Source organism: Leuresthes tenuis, unplaced genomic scaffold, assembly GCF_036924035.1.
Source record: "Leuresthes tenuis unplaced genomic scaffold, fLeuTen1.0.hap1 SCAF_16, whole genome shotgun sequence".
Taxonomy (NCBI): domain Eukaryota; kingdom Metazoa; phylum Chordata; class Actinopteri; order Atheriniformes; family Atherinopsidae; genus Leuresthes; species Leuresthes tenuis.
Window position 1 is genome coordinate 8,481,910 of NW_027325370.1, and position 21,007 is coordinate 8,502,916.

The 21,007-nt window shown below is 42.4% G+C and overlaps 3 protein-coding genes across 3 annotated transcripts; 2 read left to right on the forward strand and 1 right to left on the reverse strand.

Annotated features, from left to right (window-relative positions):
- Positions 1-66: 66 nt before the first annotated feature.
- On the forward strand, positions 67-4,823 carry fance (FA complementation group E). The gene is made up of 10 exons (XM_072367260.1): positions 67-413; positions 948-1,539; positions 1,701-1,745; positions 1,838-1,894; positions 2,191-2,334; positions 2,414-2,537; positions 3,736-3,811; positions 3,898-3,964; positions 4,037-4,162; positions 4,256-4,823. The coding sequence occupies exons 1-10, from the start codon at positions 82-84 to the stop codon at positions 4,358-4,360; spliced, it is 1,668 nt and encodes a 555-aa protein (XP_072223361.1). The 5' UTR covers positions 67-81; the 3' UTR covers positions 4,361-4,823.
- Positions 4,824-5,349: 526 nt separating this feature from the next.
- Positions 5,350-7,430, forward strand: rpl10a (ribosomal protein L10a). The gene is made up of 6 exons (XM_072366882.1): positions 5,350-5,445; positions 5,868-5,939; positions 6,028-6,108; positions 6,709-6,857; positions 6,951-7,123; positions 7,221-7,430. The coding sequence occupies exons 1-6, from the start codon at positions 5,441-5,443 to the stop codon at positions 7,389-7,391; spliced, it is 651 nt and encodes a 216-aa protein (XP_072222983.1). The 5' UTR covers positions 5,350-5,440; the 3' UTR covers positions 7,392-7,430.
- Positions 7,431-12,217: 4,787 nt separating this feature from the next.
- On the reverse strand, positions 12,218-20,553 carry inavaa (innate immunity activator a). The gene is made up of 10 exons (XM_072367261.1): positions 20,480-20,553; positions 16,654-16,746; positions 15,818-15,951; positions 15,563-15,685; positions 15,237-15,471; positions 15,091-15,144; positions 14,528-14,732; positions 14,277-14,426; positions 13,489-14,176; positions 12,218-12,978 (listed from the first exon to the last, which is right to left on the reverse strand). Exons 2-10 carry the CDS (start codon positions 16,715-16,717, stop codon positions 12,886-12,888), a joined length of 1,746 nt encoding a protein of 581 aa, XP_072223362.1. The 5' UTR covers positions 16,718-16,746; positions 20,480-20,553; the 3' UTR covers positions 12,218-12,885.
- Between the last annotated feature and the right edge of the window lie 454 nt (positions 20,554-21,007).

The window sequence follows — 21,007 nt, forward strand, 5'->3', positions numbered from 1 at the left end:
TAATCTGAGCACAAATGGTGCATTAAAGAGGGAAAATGGTTTCCTTATCCTGGTCAACGTGCTGCAGTACAGTAGAGGGCGATGTGCCTCAGGTTGCTGCTTTTAAAACCACAAAAGAAGAAATGTAAACAAAACTGGCGGGTAAAGTTGATGTTGTCCATGCGACTCGCGGGACTGACGCGGTTAAAGCCCTCCGCACCGTTCAAGGCCGGCATGCTTCTGAGGCGGTTTGACGGCCAGTCGAGGCTGCTGCTTCGGGCGCTGTCCTCGGGGACCTCCGGGACCCTCAGAGCGCTGGCGGTCTTCCGCAGACAGCAGCGGGCTGACCCCGATATTTCACTGGGTAACTTAATAAAAACACTGTGTCAAGACGAAATAGCCAGCCCGGAGACTGAAACTGAGCCGCTTGCAGTGTAAGTACACGGCTCTGGCTCCCCACAGGGAAATATATGGCATAGTTATCTCTGCTTGTGATTTGGAGCAGGAAGTAAATAAATGGATTTTAAATTCTCCTTACGAGTTAACACGTTTGACTTGTTCCTCGACGTTTATTCGGTCATTGCTTCTTAAGAAGGACCGACTCGTTATTAAATAAAATTTAGGATTGTTTTTCTCATCTCTGTTCAACCTGTACCTATTTCACAATGAGCCGGTGTGACGGGGTTAGACAGGTCTGTCTAACAGATGTAAAGTCGGTATTCAGTTATTCTGTGACATTTCATTCATGTACATGCTACTGGTCTTATCTTTTTGGGTCACAGATTTTGATCTGAATTACACCATTTAATCCCACTGATGTCTCCTTAATACCATGAAATGATAATCTTCTGCCGTGCATCAGAAAAATACTAAACTAGGTCCGTAGTGCTAACCTTTAACCCACCATATTACATCGCAGATAATTCTAAGTTCTCAAACCTTTTTTTTTTTATCTCAATTTCTTCCAGTAAACCACTTGTGTGCCTGTTTTCAGCATCATTCAAACAAAATCTGCTGTCCTTCATCTATGTGGCACACTCTTCTCTTCCGGGGACCACCATCCTCTGTCTGCTCAAATGTCTCAGCCAGGATTCCCATCCAAACCCCTGGGTGACCGCTCTGTCTCGACAGCTCGAGAGAAATCTGGGGACCCACCACAACGAGCCTCTGTACACCCAAGTGTGCAGCCAGAGGCTAAAGGAGTTGTCGGAGCGTTTGGTTGGTTTCGGTGAGACTGGAGGGTGGGCCAAGTGCTTTAGCAGTCAAACGGTAGGCTCTGAATGTCAGAGTGAGCCTGATTTATCTGAGCTGGGGACACAAAGGAAGAGGAGGGGCAGTTTTGTCCATCTGGACTCACATGTTGAAGAAATGGGACAGCAGAGTAAACGGATAAGGCTCGACATCGCCGACGATGAGTCCGTCACTGCAGACGAAGGTGGTGTTAAACATCTAACACCGGGAGGATCTGAAAGGGCTGCTCCTGAAGAAGCTCCTGCAGAAGCTCCTGCAGAAGCACCTGCAGCGGACAGTCAGTCTGACGTCCTGCCTGAACACATGAAGGTAAACAAACTGCTTTCCAGTTATCATCGTTTTCATTCCATAAAAGAGCTTAATTTCTAAAATGATTGACTGAAACTAGACTAAGTGGTGAAGTTTGAAGTGCTTTAAATAGGGTAAAATCACTGAAACAAACCTGATCTATTGTTTTTGTCTTCATTTAGGCCTCTGCTGTTCAAATAAAAGAATTACTGGAAAATCAGGCAGAGGTGAGGGCAATCTTTTCTTCCTCATACAGGGCAGGGCAGCCTGGGTGGGACGTTTGCTCCCGCTGTAACTGTCTGTATATGTTTTATTTCAGTGGGACCAAAACTCCTCGGATGTGTTCAAAGTGCTTAATGACTGCAGTCCTGGCCAAGTATGTCTGAATGTTTTTATCCACTTCCGCATATAGAAAAAGCAAAGTAAAGTATCTGTATTTCAGTGTGCTGCAGCACGACAGCTTACATTTCAGAACTCCTACAGTCTACAGGTACTACTGAGTGTGTAGCAGCTTTGATATGCGACATCATTTAGAAACAGATAAGACACTGAACACAGAAGTTGTCACTGGTTTGTTAAGTGTTCTTTCTTTACAGGAACACTTATCACAGGAGAAATATCATTTTAACCCAAACAGAAAAAGCTTCATATGAGGTTTTCTGTCCCTTTAAGGTGGAGGTGTTGTGTAGCATGCTGAGATTGCCTGACCTACCAGAACACAGTCTGTTGAAATTGTGCAACAGCATTTTGTCACTCTCCCCTGACCTGAGCTACAGCACGGCAGCGTCTCTCATTAGGAGCCTCCTGCTGCAGAAGGTACATCAATGCATTTGCAAAGGACACAGATAGAATTGCAGAGCTTGATAACTGACGGGATGTTTGCCGTAATTTACAGGTTCTGTCACTGTCAGAACCGGCCTCCAGATGTCTGATGACAGCAGCGACATCTCTGTGTAGCCACTATCCCAGACCAATGTGCCACGCTGTAATTGGACCAATGCTGGAGGAGAAGAACATCGGTGAGTTACAGCTGCTACTGAGTGTAGTAAACAGTTATTATTGTGCAGCAAAGCAGGGGGGCAGATCCGTACATTAAAAGCTCTTTAGACAGCAGACATATTGACTTTTCGTAGGAGTATGAAAGGATACAGTTCTCGATGGAGATCAACATGAACGTGATAAAGTTAGACATTCAGTAGTCTCTTTAAACAGTTCTTTTTATGTGGCAGAGTAATTGTGCAACATGTGTCTTAAACTCACTCAGCTTTAGATTCAGTGATGCTAAAAGTTTTTAACTGTCTTAGTTAGCATGACTGACTTCTCTTCTGACGAGGGTTTGTAGGACTGAGCAAAACACGGTGCAGTGGGAAACTCTAAGGAGGCAGTGCAGATCTGGAAAAAGGCTTGTAGATTCACAGAAGTAAAAAGTGTCTTTTGAAGCCATTTCTAGACAACTGTACCATCCAATGTCATCGTACATTAGTGCCACTTGTTGGGAGGTGCAGCCACTTTACCAAAGACTAGAAAAAGACCTAAACTGTCATTTTCCTATTACAAGAAAATGATCCAGACGTTAAGGAGCAACGGGGGCCTAGAAACGGGCCGGCAAGGAATGCTGTTGAAACACCCGTGTCACTGTTTATGGTAAAGCCATTTTTACACCAACATGGACTGAGAGGCTGATTCAAAATGTTTCAAAATCAAGCTCTACAAGCTTGACTGCAGTTTGCTGCTGGAGGAAAGTTTTATGGTGTGATGAGACAAAGATGGAGTTTTTTGGCCAATGGGACCAGAAGCATGTTTGAAAGACTAAGAATGAGACAGTCATACCCGAGAATAGAGTACCTTTTGTTAAGCACGATGATGTGAGCATCATCTTCTGGAGCAAGTCTAATACTCAGAGTGGATTTGAAAAAAAGTGCATTCTCCCGAGGCACATGGTCTGTGCACTGCTGTTATATTTGGAACCTACAATAAATTAAATCCCCTGCACCATTTTCTCAATGTCCATGTTACTTTGTAATGTTTTGCTCAGAACTGTAAGTGGTTAATGGAATTCAGCTCTCAACCTGGTGTGGGTTTATTGTCCTGCTTTAAGTGCAAAAACTGGAGGAAAGATGATTTATAGTTAACGGAAATCTGGTCAAGAGCCTTTATTTTCAGTGTCTGGCCCTGACATCAGTTTGATTCTCTGGTTTGGCCTTTTTGTGTTTTCAGGGCTCCTGCAAGCAGAGCTGCTGAACAGACTAATAGAAGGCTGCCTGGATTCCCACTACAGACTGCTGGTGCTTCAGTAAGACTAAATATTTGAATACTTTGTTCAGTTCAAGCAGTCCGATTCGCTTTTAATTTTATTTATCAATTTGTTTTTTATTTCAGAATGACATTCAGAATCACATGGAGTGAAGCAGTGCTCTCTATTATCCACAGCTTGCTAGACTCCAAGGTAACAGCTGTTGATTCACGGGAAATTCCTGCAAGTTGATTTATTTATTGATTGGTTTATTTTTCTCTTCAGCCTGTCTTGAATGAAGAAGTTTTCACACAGTTCACGGAACAGCTCGTCAGCCAGTGTCCTCAGTTCACCAAGTCTGTGAAGTTTGCAAAGATGGTGCTGACGGTTCTCGGAAAATACAGCAGCTATGTACGTTTGTAAAGGTATCTTATGTATGATGGCTGAACAGTGGAATAAATCGTATTTGTAATGCTTCTGCATATGCATGGCTCTGTTTTCCAGGTGACTGCTGCGCATAAACAGTCCTTGAACAGCTGCCTGATGTTAAATGAGACGTTCCTGAAGAAGTCTCTTCAAGCTGCTTTGAAACGAATCGTGCACTCATGATGCGTCATTGGACTTCTTGTTCGTTTATAATCCTGCTGAAAATGAAGCACCTAAATCCATCAGGCAAGCAGGAACCACACTCGGTTTTGTTAGATTCAGCCGTTCCTGTCTTACATTTACCTGTGCATTACAAGCTACTGTTGTCATCGTCTGTGTGGAAAATTTAGGAAGGGTGTTTTGTTTAATTGTTGGAGTTAGAAGTTCCAAGAACTCGTGAAATAATCAGACATGAGTTAGCCATAAACTGCACATTTTACCAAAGCTTAAGCATGTTTCAAATTGTTTCATGAACATTGCTGAGTCTTTGATGTGGAGTTATTTGGACTGTTTGTTCTGTTATGGCGTTTAGTAACAGCATAATTCAAAGTATTCTCTCTGCAAGCTTTTGCCAAACAAATGTTTATGGTTGTGAAATGTAACAGAGTGCATTTACTTAGGCAGAGTGATTAAATAAAACTTTAAGATGGATAACCTGATTTTTGATTGTATTCACTATAAAAGGTTCACTTCACTACACCATACAAATAAAAATATTCCCTATTTAATAATGATAATAATGATGATTTAATAATGAACTTATCCACAAGTACCTCCTCTGTCCTGCTACCTCTGCTTAAAATATGTTGAAAAAAATAAAAATGTTGAAGCACCTGGATGCCATACTGAAAGCTATATTACAAAAGTGAATTGCACTTATATAGTTTTAAGACTCTTTTTTTTAATTATTCAAATCCATCAAACCTGGGAGTATTTTTTGCATTTTCATTCACTTTGTGTTGTTTACACCCCTATCAAGAAAATCTTTGCTGATAACCATCTTAATTAGACTAATTATACACACCAGTAATTTTATTATATATAACATAATATTTTTGGCAGAGTTTAATTTTTTTACCGCTTTGTATATATTATTCTCTGTATACTGCCTACCTACCTACCGTTCCGTTGTGTAAATAAAGTTTTTTTGAAAAAAAAGAAGTCCTTTCCTGATGACGTCGACACTGCACGCCTTTATTTTGCGTAACTTCCGACAGCACTTCCTTTTTCAGCGTAGCACGACGAGAGGGACAAGCTGCTAAAATGAGGTTAGACCCAATGTACTCAATACATGTATTAAAATACTTTATTCACGTGTCAGTACATCGTTGTATAAGTCTTATAAACACATAGAATTGTAACATTATACGTACTGTTAGGTTTCCTTAGTAAAACTTGTGGTTAAATGTTACTCATGGTCCATTAGCCGGTGCCCATAAGCAGGATGCCGTGCCTGCTCATCTACACTTAATCTGCCGCCATCCACCGATTTAAATCTTCTTTAATTTAACAAATTTGTATTCGATTGTTAGATTATTTCTTGTAGATGGTTGTGACCTGATTTTTGTCGCACTTTGCCGCTATTTTACAGCTTTTTGACTGCATTTTAGAATGGCATTGTTCTGGACGTGATTAGATTCTGTTGACCGCTGTAGCCTCAACAGCTATTTTGATCCATTGTTTTTTACAGTAAGGTCTCCAGGGATACGTTGTACGAAGCCGTGAAGGAGGTCCTGCAGAGCTCTGTGGCCAAGCCAAGGAAGTGCGTATATAACAGAATAAGTGTTTAAACATATTGATCCTTGAAAGTGACATCCAGAACACATTTATAATCTGCTGTTTGTCATCAGGTTTACGGAGAGTGTGGAGCTGCAGATCAGCCTTAAAAACTATGATCCCCAGAAGGACAAGCGTTTCTCCGGCACCGTCAGGTTCGACCTTTTACTGTATCACCCAACCTTTTCCGTGTTTTCTTCCAGTCCTGTCTGAGGATCAAAATTATCCTTAATGTGGCACCTTGAAGATTAAAAACTCCAGACAGGACAGGAACAGACATGGAGAAGTACTCTGGGTAGTCTGACTGAGCCCACTCTGCTTTGGCAGGTGATGGTGAAGCAGACGGACCCCTACCCTGGGTCTTAAAACATGAGGGGAGGCTTTGAGTGACTGAGCTGATAGGTTCATGTCCTCAAGCCGACCAGTTTTACTTAATATTACCAGAGAAGTCAGCCGGACTCTGGCCACTGGTGGTATGGGTAAGAGTTTTCTCTACTACACAGTAAATACAAGGTGGTGTCATTTGGAAATTGAAACATGTTTTCATCAAAGTATTCATAAAAAGTTTAGAATTAATGCCATAAGTTGACATGAACCATATGCAGTAAGGGTGCTCATGCTGTTTGAAAGTTTTTAGTTTCATGACACTGAAAAGTGGTGAGAATAGTCTTTTAAGTCATATTCTGATTATTATTTTTTTTTTTGCAGTCGGTATCTGTATTTCCAGTGTTAATGACTATTTTGTCTACGTACAGGCTGAAGACTCTCCCCAGGCCCAAGTTCTCCGTGTGTGTCCTGGGAGACCAGCAGCACTGCGACGAGGCGAAAGCTGCTGACATGCCCCACATGGACATCGAGGCTTTGAAGAAGCTTAACAAGAACAAGAAGATGGTCAAGAAACTCGGTAAAGATTTGCCAACGTGACCTGCGGGACATCTGATCTACACTGATCGTCGCGGTGTTTCAACCTTAAATGTTTCCCACCGTCTCATTCCAGCCAAGAAGTACGACGCCTTTCTGGCCTCAGAGTCTCTGATCAAGCAGATCCCTCGTATCCTGGGCCCCGGACTGAACAAGGCCGGCAAGTTCCCCTCCCTGCTCACCCACAATGAGAACCTGAACACAAAGGTGGACGAGGTTAAATCCACCATCAAATTCCAGATGAAGAAGGTATGTGCAGCAGTTTGGATTTGAAAACGCTTTATGTTGTTGGCTTTTTGTCCTCGGTGTTATTGAAGAAGCTGACGACCCGGGTCACTGTTTTTAGGTGCTCTGTCTGGCTGTGGCCGTCGGACACGTGAAGATGACAGAGGATGAGCTCGTTTACAACATCCACTTGGCTACCAACTTCCTCGTGTCTCTGCTGAAGAAGAACTGGCAGAACGTGCGCGCCCTCTACATCAAGAGCACCATGGGCAAACCCCAGCGCCTCTATTAAATACAGCTTTTCTATTAATAAAAGTGGAGATGCTCCAAAGTCTGTTCCTCTGAGTGATTTATTTATTTTTTTGTCAGATTTACTTTCTTAAGTCTCGAATCTCTGTTACTTGATGGTGTCTAAGTCAAATTAATGTCATCTAAGTTTAACTTTTCAATTCATCATATATGGAGAAGTCTGTGGGTACTGAAATACTAATGGATGCTTTCAGTTGTGGATGAAACATTTTAGCCTCTAAAGAAAAAATGAAGGCTCATAATTCTCAAAGCTCTCTCTGAGTAGGATGTTTCTTCCTTAAATTAAAAGCTGACCCCGACCTTTTACTGCAGAAGTATAAAACCGACGTTTTGATGAAGTGAGGCAAAAATTCTGTCCTAATATTTCCAGAGTTGCTTTAAGTCAACGTGTGTTTTGCTGATTTTCCCTGAGGATCTACAGTTTACTTCATTACATGTTTTTGCTCCTGTTTTTATGCAATCATTGGTCTTCATTTGTTTTTTCATTAGTCACACTGAAGCTAAGTACAACCAATTGATTGAAAAGATCCATGTTGCTGTGGACATGTTTCTTCTTTGAAGGGACTGGATACAGTTTTAAAGCAGTTTAGTAATAACAGTTTGGATGCTAATTTTTTATATTCGGTCCGGAGCGCACAGTGTCCATTCTATTGAAAAATATCTTGAATACTATCTTGATCTGACCACACTATACGTTTCCACTTTGTGGTGGTTCATCCAGATACCTCAGAGCCCAGAGAAGTCAACACTGCCTCTGGACAAGGAACATAATGAACATAATGCTCCTTCTTTTACTCAGTTTTAAACAGCATCTGTTACTGTAACTCCATGAAAATGCCTGTCCGACTAAGTTTATTTTATTAATGTCTTGGAGGCCAGAAATAGTAGAATTTATAGTAACAAATGAACCATTTATTGTTGACAAACAAAAAGAAATGATTGTTGCATCTATAAAAAATCTGAAGGAAATGGCACAAGATACTCACTTTGAGCATAAGATGCCCAGGCTGAGTTGACTCAGACAAGTTTACATTCAAACATTTAATGAAACCATTGAAAAATGACATTCATTGAATTCAATTAAATTCATTCTGCAGTGAAATAAAAGTCAAAGCAAACACCAGAATCTATAGTACAACCCCAAGACAGACACAGCTTCCCATGAGCCTCTTGGGTCAGTCATCTAGCTCTGGTTTGACTGTGGATCTCTTAATAGGATTAACTATTCTCAGGACAGGAGAAAGACAGAGGGCGGAATGAGGCTAAGACAAACTTCAGAGAATCTCTCCACATTTCAGCTGCATTGAGAACCCCAATTCCCGCTGTCGAGGATCTGGATAATTCGGTCATCTGATTAAGACATTTGGATCAGTCTGATGTGCTCAGTGGGTGACTCACAAATGAACACTGAGGTGAGTTAAACAAGCTGCCAGCTGCCATAGACCTGCTGCTGTACACACTAATGCTTCCATGTTGTTTTCAGCCTGATGCAGACACGAGCAGCCGCAACTTGTCCGCCAAGCTGCACAGTGATGACAGTGAGGAAGGTAACGGCTTAAGAAATGATCACAGAAAACAGTGAACTGTTGTTAGAGCTCTATAATCGAACTTTATTCAAATTCTTAACAGAAACCAGTCATGAGGAGGCACCGGTCATAAGCTGGAGCGAGCTGTCCATCATAGAGCGTGTAGGCCTCAACAGGTGCAGCACATGCCGGTCACACACAGCATCAGATGATGTGTTTGAATTTAGATAATTAAGATAAATTAATAAATCTTTTATTACCTTTTCTGATTAACTGATTTTCTGACAGTGTGGAGATGTCTGAGAAGGACGTGGAGGTAAGCCAACTCACTTCTCTTTCACCTCCTCTGCTCTTCCATGACCTCACCGTACTACTTTTGATACGTGCATAACTTAAGTCAAGTTTTCTAATTGTTAAATTACAAGAAGAGTTGAATTAGATGCTTTCTGCCTTCAGGACTGTAGTCTTAACTCCGGTCCTGAAAAGTATACCATCACTGTAAAACCTGTGTGCAGTTAATTATTTTTGCACCCAGACGGCCTTCTCTCAGATCGCCCTGGCCTTCCGCTGTGATCAGTACACCCTGAAGCAGAGACTGCAGGCCGAGGAGCATGCCCGAAACCTGGCTGAGGAGAATATCCAGCTGGAGCTGACCAGAGGAAGGGAGACCCTTGAGGTACGGTCACAGCAGTGCAGATTTCAGACTCTTTTTAACAAGTTTTTCCACATTTTGTTGATCTGAAAATCAATCAAACCAATTTACCCTCTAATGATCTGCACAGAAAGTCTGACGATATGTGCTTTCAGATACTGAAGGGCCTGTGTTTGGACAGCAAGCGCAGTAACATCCTTCAGAGGCTGGAGTTGTGTTTGGATATCCTCGGAGGGACAGTGGAGCGAATCTCCAACACAGCAGAGGTGCTGGGTGCTGTGCACCAGGTACACGGAGGCGTTTTTGTTTCTAGGTTGTGAGAAAGCAGGTTTCCTGCTGTTCACAAACAGAAGACAAACAGCAATGATATAACAGAGTTGAGTGATAGTAACAATATACACAGGCTGAACTACAAAGATTAGCTTTGAATGTAAGTTCATATTTATCCTTATCCAGGATTTAACAGCCGACAAGTTGCTGAATTGGTTGTTGAAAGGATCTCAGATTTTATGTTGAGACTTTTTCTATATCTGCATTCTAGCATTGATCTACACCATATGAGTAATTCATTTACCCGTCCAAAGCTAACATCACTTGACGCTGTGAATCTCACCATATACTTATATATGCTACTTATATTATGCCTTGTGCAGGAGGCTCGGGTGAGTCGGGCGGTGGAGCTCATGGTGGCTCATGTGGAGAGCCTGAGGAAGCGTCATGACAGAAATGTAGCAGAGCTGGAAGACATCAAAAACACGATGCAGCAGCAGCAGAACGTCTACAGAAGCAACATCCATCCCACAATAACACCAGGTTTATGATACTTTTACGTGTTTCTTTTGTTCTGCCCTCTTAGAGCAAATTCAACTGACAAATTCTTTTGCTGCAGACGCAGAGGGAAGTGACAGCAACAGGAGAAACTCTCACCATGTATGAAGATTTTCTTATCGTAGCAGCCAACGTCTCCTTTATGGGATTTTCCTTTCATTTGAGTTCTATCCTATCTTTTTCTATCAGAGCATCTTACGCCGGAGGATCAGTGCATCAATTATTACCAACCAAACTCAGGTAGAACGGTTTCTTTGGTGAACTCTCCTGCTTTTTCACAGAGCTTAAACCCATCATAAATCTCCTCTTGTTCTACACAGGAAAAGAGAAAGCGAGAACTGAAGAAGCGGGTCTCCTTCAACAAGAAGCCGTCCTCTCTGTGCCTGTCTCGTTCCCTGAGCTGCTCCGTCCTATCCAAGGAAGACAGCGTCTTCATGGATGACAGGTCAACTAGAGACTCAAAAGCTCCTGCTTTGTAATTGGACCTTATGGTGGTATTTTTCATTAACGTGTTCTGTTTCAGGCCCCTCAGCTCTGATCCACCAGAAGAATCAGCTGCTCAGCCTCCGCCCCGCTCTTCTCCAATCCTCAAACCAGAGTGCCCCCCATCTGAGCAAGTGGCCCCCGTAAAGACACAAAACAAAACGTACGGCAGTGTTCGTGGACTTGGACAATAACCTGCAGTAATTAGATAAATAGATACTTTATTAATCCCTTAGAGAAATTCAAAGTATTCAGCAGCTACATAGATGCCCGAAACAAAAACAGCAAACAACAACCAAAACTCAGTTAGTAATAACATACAGTAGGATGTAAGTGTATAAAAGAAATACATATAAAAATGTGCAACGTTACCAATTTGCCGAAGTTTCCCTCCTTAGTGAAGGATTTCTGTGTTTCCTGGATGTTGTAAATTTATTCTACCACATAATGTGACTCTGAAGAATTTGTGACTAATGGGTTTAGCTCAGAAAAATGAAGATAAAACACTATAGATAACAGTAGAGGCTTGTTTTGCAGGTTTTAAACTCAATTTCTAAGTTATAATTCATTCTATCCTGGGGCCTTTTAATCTGGTTATAGCAGCATGTGTGTGTTTATAATCCCTGATTTGCTTTCCATCTCTTTTTTTACCTTAAAATGATCAGAACTGTTACTGATTGACCACAAAAGTCACCGTCAACAAGCTCAACAAAAACCCATGCGGCTTCAGTAGATTGGTGCCTAATGAAGGGATTTACTCATCTGTCTGTTGTGTAAATGGGAATACATTTAATTGTAGACCTTTCTGGCTACTTTACAGCCCTTCTCTGGAGACTCTCCGACAAAGACACAAGGGCAAAGCAGCTTTATCAAACAAAGGAAAAGAAAGGAAGGCGGCAAATATCCACAGACAAAACTCCATCGGCACGTGAGTGAATATATCATTCGTTTGTGTGTGTTTATAAAGTGTAGTGCTAATTGTGATCATTCCCTCTGAACAAACACTGACTGATGGCTCTGCTCAGGTATGGAACCCCGTGTCGGCAGCATCCTCTGGCTCTCAGGCTGTATCGCAGCAGATGGACGCGTATCTGCATGAACCTGTTTGTGCTCTTCTGTTTCATAATGCTGACTTACCTCTTGTGGTAACTTTTCAACTGGAAATTAGGCACTTTATGAAAACTGTGTACCAGTGTTGTGAATGACAGGTGTGTGGAGAAGCTGCCTGTAAGGCTGTCTGTTTTTGATTATTAAACATTTTGATTAAATATATTTGGTTGTTGAAATATATTTAGCCTCAGGATAAGGAAACATGCAATCTTTGGTTATATTATTTATTATAAATATACGAAAAAAACATATCAAACTCTTACAATCAAGTCATTAGTAAGACAACATCATGCTGCAGTGAAAACTTTCATCAAACCACCGTTAAAAGCAGCAGTGATTAATTATGTAGAGTTAATGGAAAATGTTAAGGTTGAGTTTACATGATTTGAAATTGGGGAAAAAAGGCATGTTTAAATCTATTTCTCTCTATAGATACATATATAAAATAAGCAATGTTCAAAGATGTATTAGAAGTTTAGAGACAAGTCAGTGATGCAATGTTAGGAGAAACTTTTAATAATAAATATGGGGGAAAATTATATTAATAAAGGGGAAACTTATGACAACTACTGTAGGTGAGTTTTGTGTGCAAATTGTGTGCCAGCCACAAAGAAACTCTGAAACAACAGCCGGTTTATGGTCCATTTCACACATTTATGAGATTGCATAAATGAGGCCCAATTCACCTACGATCTATTATGATACAACCTAAAATAAATAAAACTGGCATACCACCTTACATTAAGTTTTAAATTATTTACCGATACGGGTAGGTCCACGTTTGCTGCATCCTGTCAACAAATGATCTCACAGAGAGTCCAAAGTCTTAATAAATACAGAGATAAATAAACAGGAATGACTAAAAAGGAGGGTGGCAGTTACACCTGGCTCACGATTTCATCATCCTCAGCCACAAACCACTGGACTGGAGTCCCGTCTGCAGCTCTCTGCAGGATCACATTACCCAAACCCTGTGGAAAAATGTCATCACATCAGTGGTTTTTTGGAATAAACACGAGTTAAAGGTGCAATTATTTGATCATCAGTCAACCAAAACAACATGAATTATTTTTCGGCAATGTTTTGAGTAAAAATTCCTGAAATCTGAGAATTAGCTTTTTTGTCTCAATGTCATATCAAATGTTACACTTCATATATTTAGACAGAATAAGGACATTTTTCAAAACTCCGATGTTCCCTCTCTGTCAGCAAAATCTTGCAAAGAGAATTTCATGAAAGTTTATGCAGAGAAGGGGAACAGGTGCACATTTTTTGTACATAGTTGGACCATTTTCTTTAAAACTGCAAAACAAGGCATTGGCCTTGGCAGAAGATGCACTCTGCGAGTTCCCCACCGCTTCACGTCCATGTTGTATACACCAGACATTTAACCCAGAGAATAACAAATTGCACCCCTCATACGATAATGCATTGGAACCTCTATTGAAGATTGAATTATTCTTGTCTGACTAAGTACCAACCTGTTTAAATGGAGGCAGGTGAGGTGAAGTGGGGCTTGTGACGCTAAGCGAGCTCTGCTGTTCCCTGCAGTTTGACCATAACTTCTGCATCTGATTCCTTTGATGCCAGGACTTCAGCTCCTCCGACACAATCTCCCGGGGCATCAGTCTGACCGCATGGTTCGGGTACTCTTTCAGTGATGGCGTCCGCACCAGCCTGGAGTAAGGTGGGGGGAGCTTTAGGATGCTCCTCTGGGAGGATGTTCCTCTTTGCTGGCTGCGAGCCACAGGAGGGGTGGACACGAAGCACTTCCCAATGTCCAGATCCTGTGGGGAGAGGGGGCCGTCCTCTGCTGTGGCCCTGACATGATCGCAGCTGGACTGAGGCTGGTTGGTGTTCTTGTGTGGGCTGGGAAGGTTGGAGGGCCCTTTCTTCTGCGCTCCGAAGTGGAATCCGTAAGGCGGGGGGCAGAGTTTAGGAATCTCAGTGGGTCCATTTCTTCCCGGAGAGCTGATATAAGATGATGATGAATGCTCTGAGCTGCTATCCTCTGAGCTGGACTGGTAAGGACGCAGAGGAGAGTACTCTGGAGAACGGGCCATGAAGTCTGCAATGCATCGCTGGTGAGGCAACCTGGCTCGCCCACGACTGTTCTCAGAGCTGTTGCTGTTGCTCTCCATGTCAGCAAATGCCTTTTTTTTGGGAAGTCTGAGGAAACATATGAAATGAAATCATGAGATAACAGTACACACATGGTTCTGCTCTTTGATGATCATATCCGTGATTCTGACGTGACTTCTCTGTGTACCTAAAGGACTGGGAGTACTGTCGGCGTACGAGCAGCTCTGGAGTAGAGGGGGCGCTGGTTGAGTTGTTGAGACGCAGAGTCGAGTTTCTGACAAACTGAGTGAGAGGAATCCTGCAGCTTTCAGTGGGCACCTGTGGCCCAGCTGGACTACTGCAAACAGGAGCAAATAGCATCATAAATAACACTTTCCCCCTAATCCTAATGTCAAATTAAACATTTCTTCAACTTTCCAGTTAACTTCTGTCTCCTACCTGGACCTGCTCCTGCTAGCAGACTGAGGTTTTGTGGCCCTATGGTAAGGCTGGTCCAGACTGGACTCCCTCCACGGAGAGTTCTGGATGGGGGAGCGCTCGTACTCCACACTGAGCTGGCTTGAAGTCTGATGGCATGTTGGCGGGTCTGACACCTGCAGAGGGTCTGAACACGAAGTGCCCAACACTGGAGGTGAGTCCTCGTCTATGGAGGGTCCAAGAAAACATGAGCAAGTTATTTTCTTACATTTTTAAAAACACGTGCAAAAACAGATTCACAGCTGGACACACTGAACTAGTGCCAAACCCAGAGTCTTATTGACATCAAATTACAATTTAAAAAACTATTTCCATTTACTCCGTGCTGACAATTAATTCAAATTCAACACCGTTAAATCATATGCATGCTGGCATGCTTCTTTGAAACTGCTCCTTCCTCACTTTAGAATACCCCCCTCTTCAGTATGTAAGCCTTCTACTATATCTTTCATTTCAATGCACATTTGTATAAGTGTAGCAATGAACTGTAAAATCATGCAGGTATAGACATAAACTCAACTCACCATCATCCAAAGCCACCACGTCGGAGAGGGAGCTGTCATCGGACATACACAGATCTGCATAGAAACCACGCTTTATTTTACACATCTGCATCAAACCCACTCTGTGTGCCACAGATTGGCCTGAAGGGGGCAGCGGTGTCGCTTACCTTTTGTTTGGCTGCTTGAGATGGGGACGCTTGGTGAGTTGCACTCACTCTTGACCCTGTGCTGGAACACGGCCTCCTGCAAATCCTTCACTTTCTTCTCCTCCCTCTTGCACTGTTGCAGACGGCTCTTCTTCTGTGGTTTGCTGAGGTTCTCCTCCAGGGAGAGCTTGCGGGCTGCTTCATAAATCTGCCGGTGCAGAGCCAAGTCGGTTTCTAGCGCTTGCAACTCTGAATCCTACAATAAAGACAAAAATAAGTTTGAGCTGGAGGACAGTAGTTCCTTCTGCTGATTTACTCTCCTCAACAAAGGCAGATGGGATCAATACCTGTTGATCCTGACAGATGAGACCTGCGTCCAGCTTAAATGAAGCTCCAATTCTCCTACGAACCCGAGGTAGCTTTTCATCAGGCATCAGCGGATAGTCTGAGGGCAGTGTGCCTGTCAGTTCCTGTCAAGACAAAACAGAAAGATTGATTGACAAAAGCAAAAACAAGCAAATGAAATGCAATCCTTATTATAGTGTCCACCAAAATTGAACTTAAACACCAAACAGGTTCTTGGTGGTCCGGAGGTCACTTACTGCCTCCCTGATGCAGAGTTTCCGGAGCTCTAGCAGGCAGAGCTCCAACCGCTCCTCCAGAGACTGGTGCTTCAGCTTCAGGGCTCTGGTGTTGGTGCTCAGGTCCTTTAAGGGGGACGTGGGGCTGTCTGGACCTGCATTGAATAAACACAAGACCAGACTTTCCTTATCAGCATCTGGAACAGCCATCAAAATAGATACTTATAGAGCTGACATTACTGTTTGAATCATTTCTAACCAGATGAGTGGTGAGAATATTCATTTCTTGTTGTTTATTCCTGCCTGCATGACGCGGTATCATGTTGGTCACATCTAGCACTGCCCTTGGGTGGAATACGCATGCATGTGTTGTCTTTTTTTTGTCAATCCTTTTTAATTGGGATTGTTTTGAAAAACAATTATCATCTATGTCTATGTCCTTTCAAGGTAGCTACTTAAAATATTTATTTCTTGACCAGAATATCCTCAGAAATATGTGAAAGTTAAAGCTGTGTTAATTGTATGACACTTTGTAAGGAGTTGTTAATGGATGTGGCTCATCCATAAATTCTTGATTTTCAAACATTTGTGGCTGATTTCTAATATACTTCCATTAAATGTTATTCTTAGAAAGGTCTGAGAAGAGAGTACAGAACATAGTTTCAGTAATTAATAACATTAAGAGATCTTTAATGAAAATGTTTGGCACTGTTATGTGTTTATATAGAATAATGCTAATGAATGAATACTAATTAGTAGAAAAGTTGCGTTTTGACGTTGACATATAGAACATCAAGTTTGTACTGACCAGATGCTGCATTTGTAATTTACTCGATTTTTCTTTGGTGTTGCCTTACCGGAGTGCAGGATAATCCCACTGTCAGTGTCACTGATCTCCTCTTTACTCTCGATGGCCGTCATCTTATCTTCTCTTGAGTTTTTCTAATTACCTGTGTTGTAGTAAGCAAGGTTAAATCAGATTAGCAAAATGAGATGGATCACTTTTAAGAGCATATATTCTCCCTCTGTTTTCCAACCACATGGCTTCATTCACTCCCTCCACTGCTTTACTTAACAAAAGTGAATGACTGGCGGGTGTTCTTTTTACACCCTTATCCACGCATCTCTCCATCCCCCCTCCTCCTCCTCCTTCCCCTCTTCTCTCCCATGCTCAATGACAAAAGAGGCAGACCCCCGCAGTTGACTCGGCACATGTGCAGGGGTCAATCTGAATCGTGGTGCCATGGTGACGGGGCACGGGGAGGCTGGCTAGGGGAGCGTGTCGCCATGAGGCGTGTCAGAGGGCATTTAAAGAGCCCAGACCCCAAAAAAGAAAGCAGATGGCAGCGGGAATTACCCCTCTCGTGGACTGCACCTGTTCCCCCCGTGCACCCCTCCCTCAACTTCTATTCAACCAGTGTCCAGAAAACCCTCTGGGAGCTTTGAAGTGAAAGAATGTCTCAATGCTGGGCTTGTCCACGCAGCATCACATCACAAGGTCCCTGCTGACTCCTGCGCAACGCTGCCCGTTTCAATTACACATTGAGCACAATTCTTGTTTTTGGCCCGCCCTGTTGCATTGTTGCTCTCCAAAGAACATGTGACTCGTAATAAACAGGGAGTGGAGCAACAGCAGGAGGAGAAAAACAATGACAACAAATAGAGATATTTTGAGATGACGCCAAAGGCTTGTGTGAGGGTGAGAAAGAGGCTACCCTTTACATGCCACCACCACCCTTGATTTCAACCAAAAAAAGCCAGAGGATCACCAGAGGTAACGTTATTGGGAATCGAGATGATTATACGCTTTCCCTGATCAATGCTTCCATTCCTTAAAGCATAGCTTGGTGACTCTTTTAGAAATATATCAAGTAAAGAAAGCCTGTATTGATAGTAAAAATTGTTTTCTTGGTCAGAAATAAATGGGAGATAAGTTGACATGAAGACAGACACTGCATGAAAGGATGTGTTGTTATGGCTTCAGTGTTTAATCCTCTGCTCCTGTCTCAACTGCTGTGTTTGGAGATTGATATCAGGCCTTTTCCTGTAGGGACGGGGAAGACTCTGAGCCAGTGTGAATGAGAACCTTCTCTAACAGGATATTATTGTGTATCCTGTAGGTCTGACCCATTCACCACAACAACTCATGTGAACTGACTCAGCTATCAGCAGCCAGGAGCACAATGAGGCATAGCTAGGCAGCTTGAGTCAGTAAAACAACACTGCAACAAAGGCCCTGTATCCCCCAATCCGCCTCAGTAATCTGCTGCGGGTGCAATATCTGCTGACAACTCAGGCTTGAGCAGCGTTGTTGGGTCAGTACCGAGACAAACCTACCGGGAGAAGCCGGGGTGGGAGCGGTGCTGATTTCTAAGCATGCAAAGTCAGGCCTGCTGCACTCACAGACACATGGCTCCATGTTGCAGCAATCTAAAACTAAAGACGTCAACAGACGAATCCAGTCTGGTAATAAGACACAGGCGAGGTAGCAGGGGATTTACCCACTTACACCCCATAACTGTCTGAAGACTTTCACAAGAGTTTGTGGTCGGAGGTCTAGGCTGAGTGAGTGGGTGGGTTTGGGTGAAATGCTCACTTAGAGTTGCAGCTTATTGCTAAAATGCTGATACCATTTGTCATTGCTTTCAGAGGAACCTGGAGTCATGGGAATGTTAAAATTGCTCTTTTAGGGAGAGCCAAAAATGTGAGACTTTTCTTGATTGAGTGTGACAAGAGGAGAAGTCCATGCCCCGAGGGAATGGCTGCTGATAGCACTGTCTCCACCCGGCAGACCTGATTGGTGTAGTCGCAAACATCTTAATTGAGGGTAAGACTGTGATCACTGCTAATGATGACAACCGAGGAAGATTTCGAGGATGGGAGCTGTCTGTACCACCCATCCTCACAGTTAACTGGACTGTGACCGCGTAACATCTACGGAAGTTGTTGTTTATGGCAAGAGATCATGATATGGATTTACTGTCTCCCAGACTTCCCCTGCCACCCTTTCCCATGAGCCCTTGGAGCTGCGTTCTTCTGGATTGCGGCCATCCCACTGTGCTCATTACCACTGTGGTTGGCCCTGGAATTACCAACGGGGACTAGCCTTACCGAGGAAACAGTGAGGGTTGCCTGAAACCAGACCGGGGCCTATTCGAACCCTGTAATTAAGATTCTCCTCTGAATGCTGATACTATGGAAGAAAACCAAACAACTTTACAGCATGCTTTATTTCAGAGCCTGATGAAAAGCCAAAATCCATTCAGCAGAAAAGATTCACTCCATACGCAATATGGGCTGCTGAAAGGAAAGTGCATCAATATGGGGGAGTGGTAGGAGGAAAAAAAGTGGTGTTGTATTACAAAGGACGTCACTAGAGTTAGATCTCTGCCTTAAGAAGCAGTGTTGAGTCTGGAAACTTCACAGTCAGAAGTAAAATGAAGACAGGGTGGTGTAAAAACATAAATTCAAAAGCTGAAGTAGCTAGCAGTGTCTTAAACATGTCCAGTCTCTTTCCTTGACCAACATTTATTCAGACCAACATGGTTAAAGTGGCGTAAGGGCCTTCCAACAAAGACAATGCAGCAGTAACAATTAAGCATCCTGCCAGCCGGCTCAGTCACTGGAGGCCATATGCTGGCCAGACACACCAGCTCTGTCACAGCCCAATGACAAGAAGCAAGAAGAAATGCTTTATTGTTCTCTTGAGGCTGAAGGTCCGGCTGTGGACCGAGCCCCCTAGTCCCCCTGTATCACCATTTCTAAAGTCCCTGAATGGACATTGATGGTCATCTCAGGCCATTGGGATGGTTAAGTTTAAACTCTTCACCCTCATGCAGCCACTACAAATAAGAAAGATGGAACTCCGGGGGGTAATAACAACAACAAAGAAGTGTTGTGTTTAGCACCACTTTAAAGCTTCTTGTCTGTCAACATGTGGACTGGCTGTAATTATGTTTATTCTGCTGCCACCAAACAGCCTGTTGCTCCACAAAAGCCCCACTGTGAAAGCACCATGTTCTTGTTAGAAAGCAAATTATTAAAGTGCATTTACACCCAATCCAACACTGCTGTTGTGTTTTCATTATATACCAAAAAGAGTGTTAAAAGTCCTGCACTTACAGTGTCAAAATCATTTCTACTTATCATGAAAAATTGTTTCTCTCAGACGAATGTGGGGTTTTTAACCTCACCAACCATGCAGGATGCACATTAATGTTATGGTTGCTCAGTTTAGAGTTAGATTTAAAAAGGCTAAACTGCTGACTTAGACTGGTTACACACCATACTTGTGTTTTCCTTGTAAGTTGATAGTAATTATTAGTGAAGTAACTCAGCTCAGAAAAATGAATAAATAAGCAGAAAATGGAAAAGTAAATTGCAACTGATTATAACTGATTCAGTTACTCCCACTGCAAAGGAGTGGACACTTACCTGGATGTATTTTCATAGTGTTTTTTGTCTTTTTTTAATCAAAGCTATATGAGGGTTTTCTAAAAGGTATCTAGTGTTTTTACAAGACTGAAAGATCTCATTAAATGCAAGTTTTCCTTAAAATTTGAATGACTTTTAGGATTATACTATTTTATCAGACTCTAAATATCTTTATCAAGGTTTTTGTTTCTTGTCTGTCATTGTTTTCCTTTTAAATAGTGCAAACCTAAACAAAATAGTTTTTCATACCTTATAGTTTGTTGTTGATGTTGTCCTCTACAGCATCCTCTCTGAAGCCGCAGGACTTGATGTGACTTTCTCCGGTCAGACGTGAGAAAAGTGCCTCGGACATCTGTTCCATCCAACTCAACTTTTTCTATCAAGGGGGGGAAGTGGTATTTATAAATACTGTAAAGGAGTTTTTGATACAAACAATATACCATCTCAAATTTAGTGGTGTTATTTAAATTTTGTTTCTTTTCTTTCTATATATATTCCTTCAGAATATCTTTCATTTTACATAATCGTGTTGAATAAAGATTTTTGTTGCCAGCGATTCCCCCCCTCGGACTCTTCCTTAATGGTTTAGTCCGACCCTGCTGACTTTCCAGACACGCTCTGCGTATTGACACAGCAATAACACAACTCAATGCGGAGGGGGCGCTTTTAATTTAAAAAAGAAGCACAAAAGAAGAATAGTGGGTCTGAGGCAAAGACAAGTTTCACTTAAAAAAAAAGAAAAGCTGGCTAGTAAATAGCGGTGAACAAGACAAACTC

What these genes read in the sequence shown, in the direction of transcription:
- fance (XM_072367260.1), top strand. Translation starts at nt 82, where the DNA reads ATGTGCCTCAGGTTGCTGCTTTTAAAACCACAAAAGAAGAAATGTAAA. An exon ending in GCTGGAGGAGAAGAACATCG is followed by an intron (nt 2,538 to 3,735) that starts GTGAGTTACAGC and finishes TTGTGTTTTCAG; the next exon opens with GGCTCCTGCAAGCAGAGCTG. An exon ending in TACAGACTGCTGGTGCTTCA is followed by an intron (nt 3,812 to 3,897) that starts GTAAGACTAAAT and finishes TTTTTATTTCAG; the next exon opens with AATGACATTCAGAATCACAT.
- rpl10a (XM_072366882.1), top strand. An exon ending in TCTGTGGCCAAGCCAAGGAA is followed by an intron (nt 5,940 to 6,027) that starts GTGCGTATATAA and finishes GTTTGTCATCAG; the next exon opens with GTTTACGGAGAGTGTGGAGC. An exon ending in CGTTTCTCCGGCACCGTCAG is followed by an intron (nt 6,109 to 6,708) that starts GTTCGACCTTTT and finishes GTCTACGTACAG; the next exon opens with GCTGAAGACTCTCCCCAGGC.
- inavaa (XM_072367261.1), bottom strand. Translation starts at nt 16,717, where the DNA reads ATGACGGCCATCGAGAGTAAAGAGGAGATCAGTGACACTGACAGTGGG. An exon ending in CGTGGTGGCTTTGGATGATG is followed by an intron (nt 14,733 to 15,090) that starts GTGAGTTGAGTT and finishes GACCCTCCATAG; the next exon opens with ACGAGGACTCACCTCCAGTG. An exon ending in ACCTGCCTCCATTTAAACAG is followed by an intron (nt 12,979 to 13,488) that starts GTTGGTACTTAG and finishes ATTTTTCCACAG; the next exon opens with GGTTTGGGTAATGTGATCCT.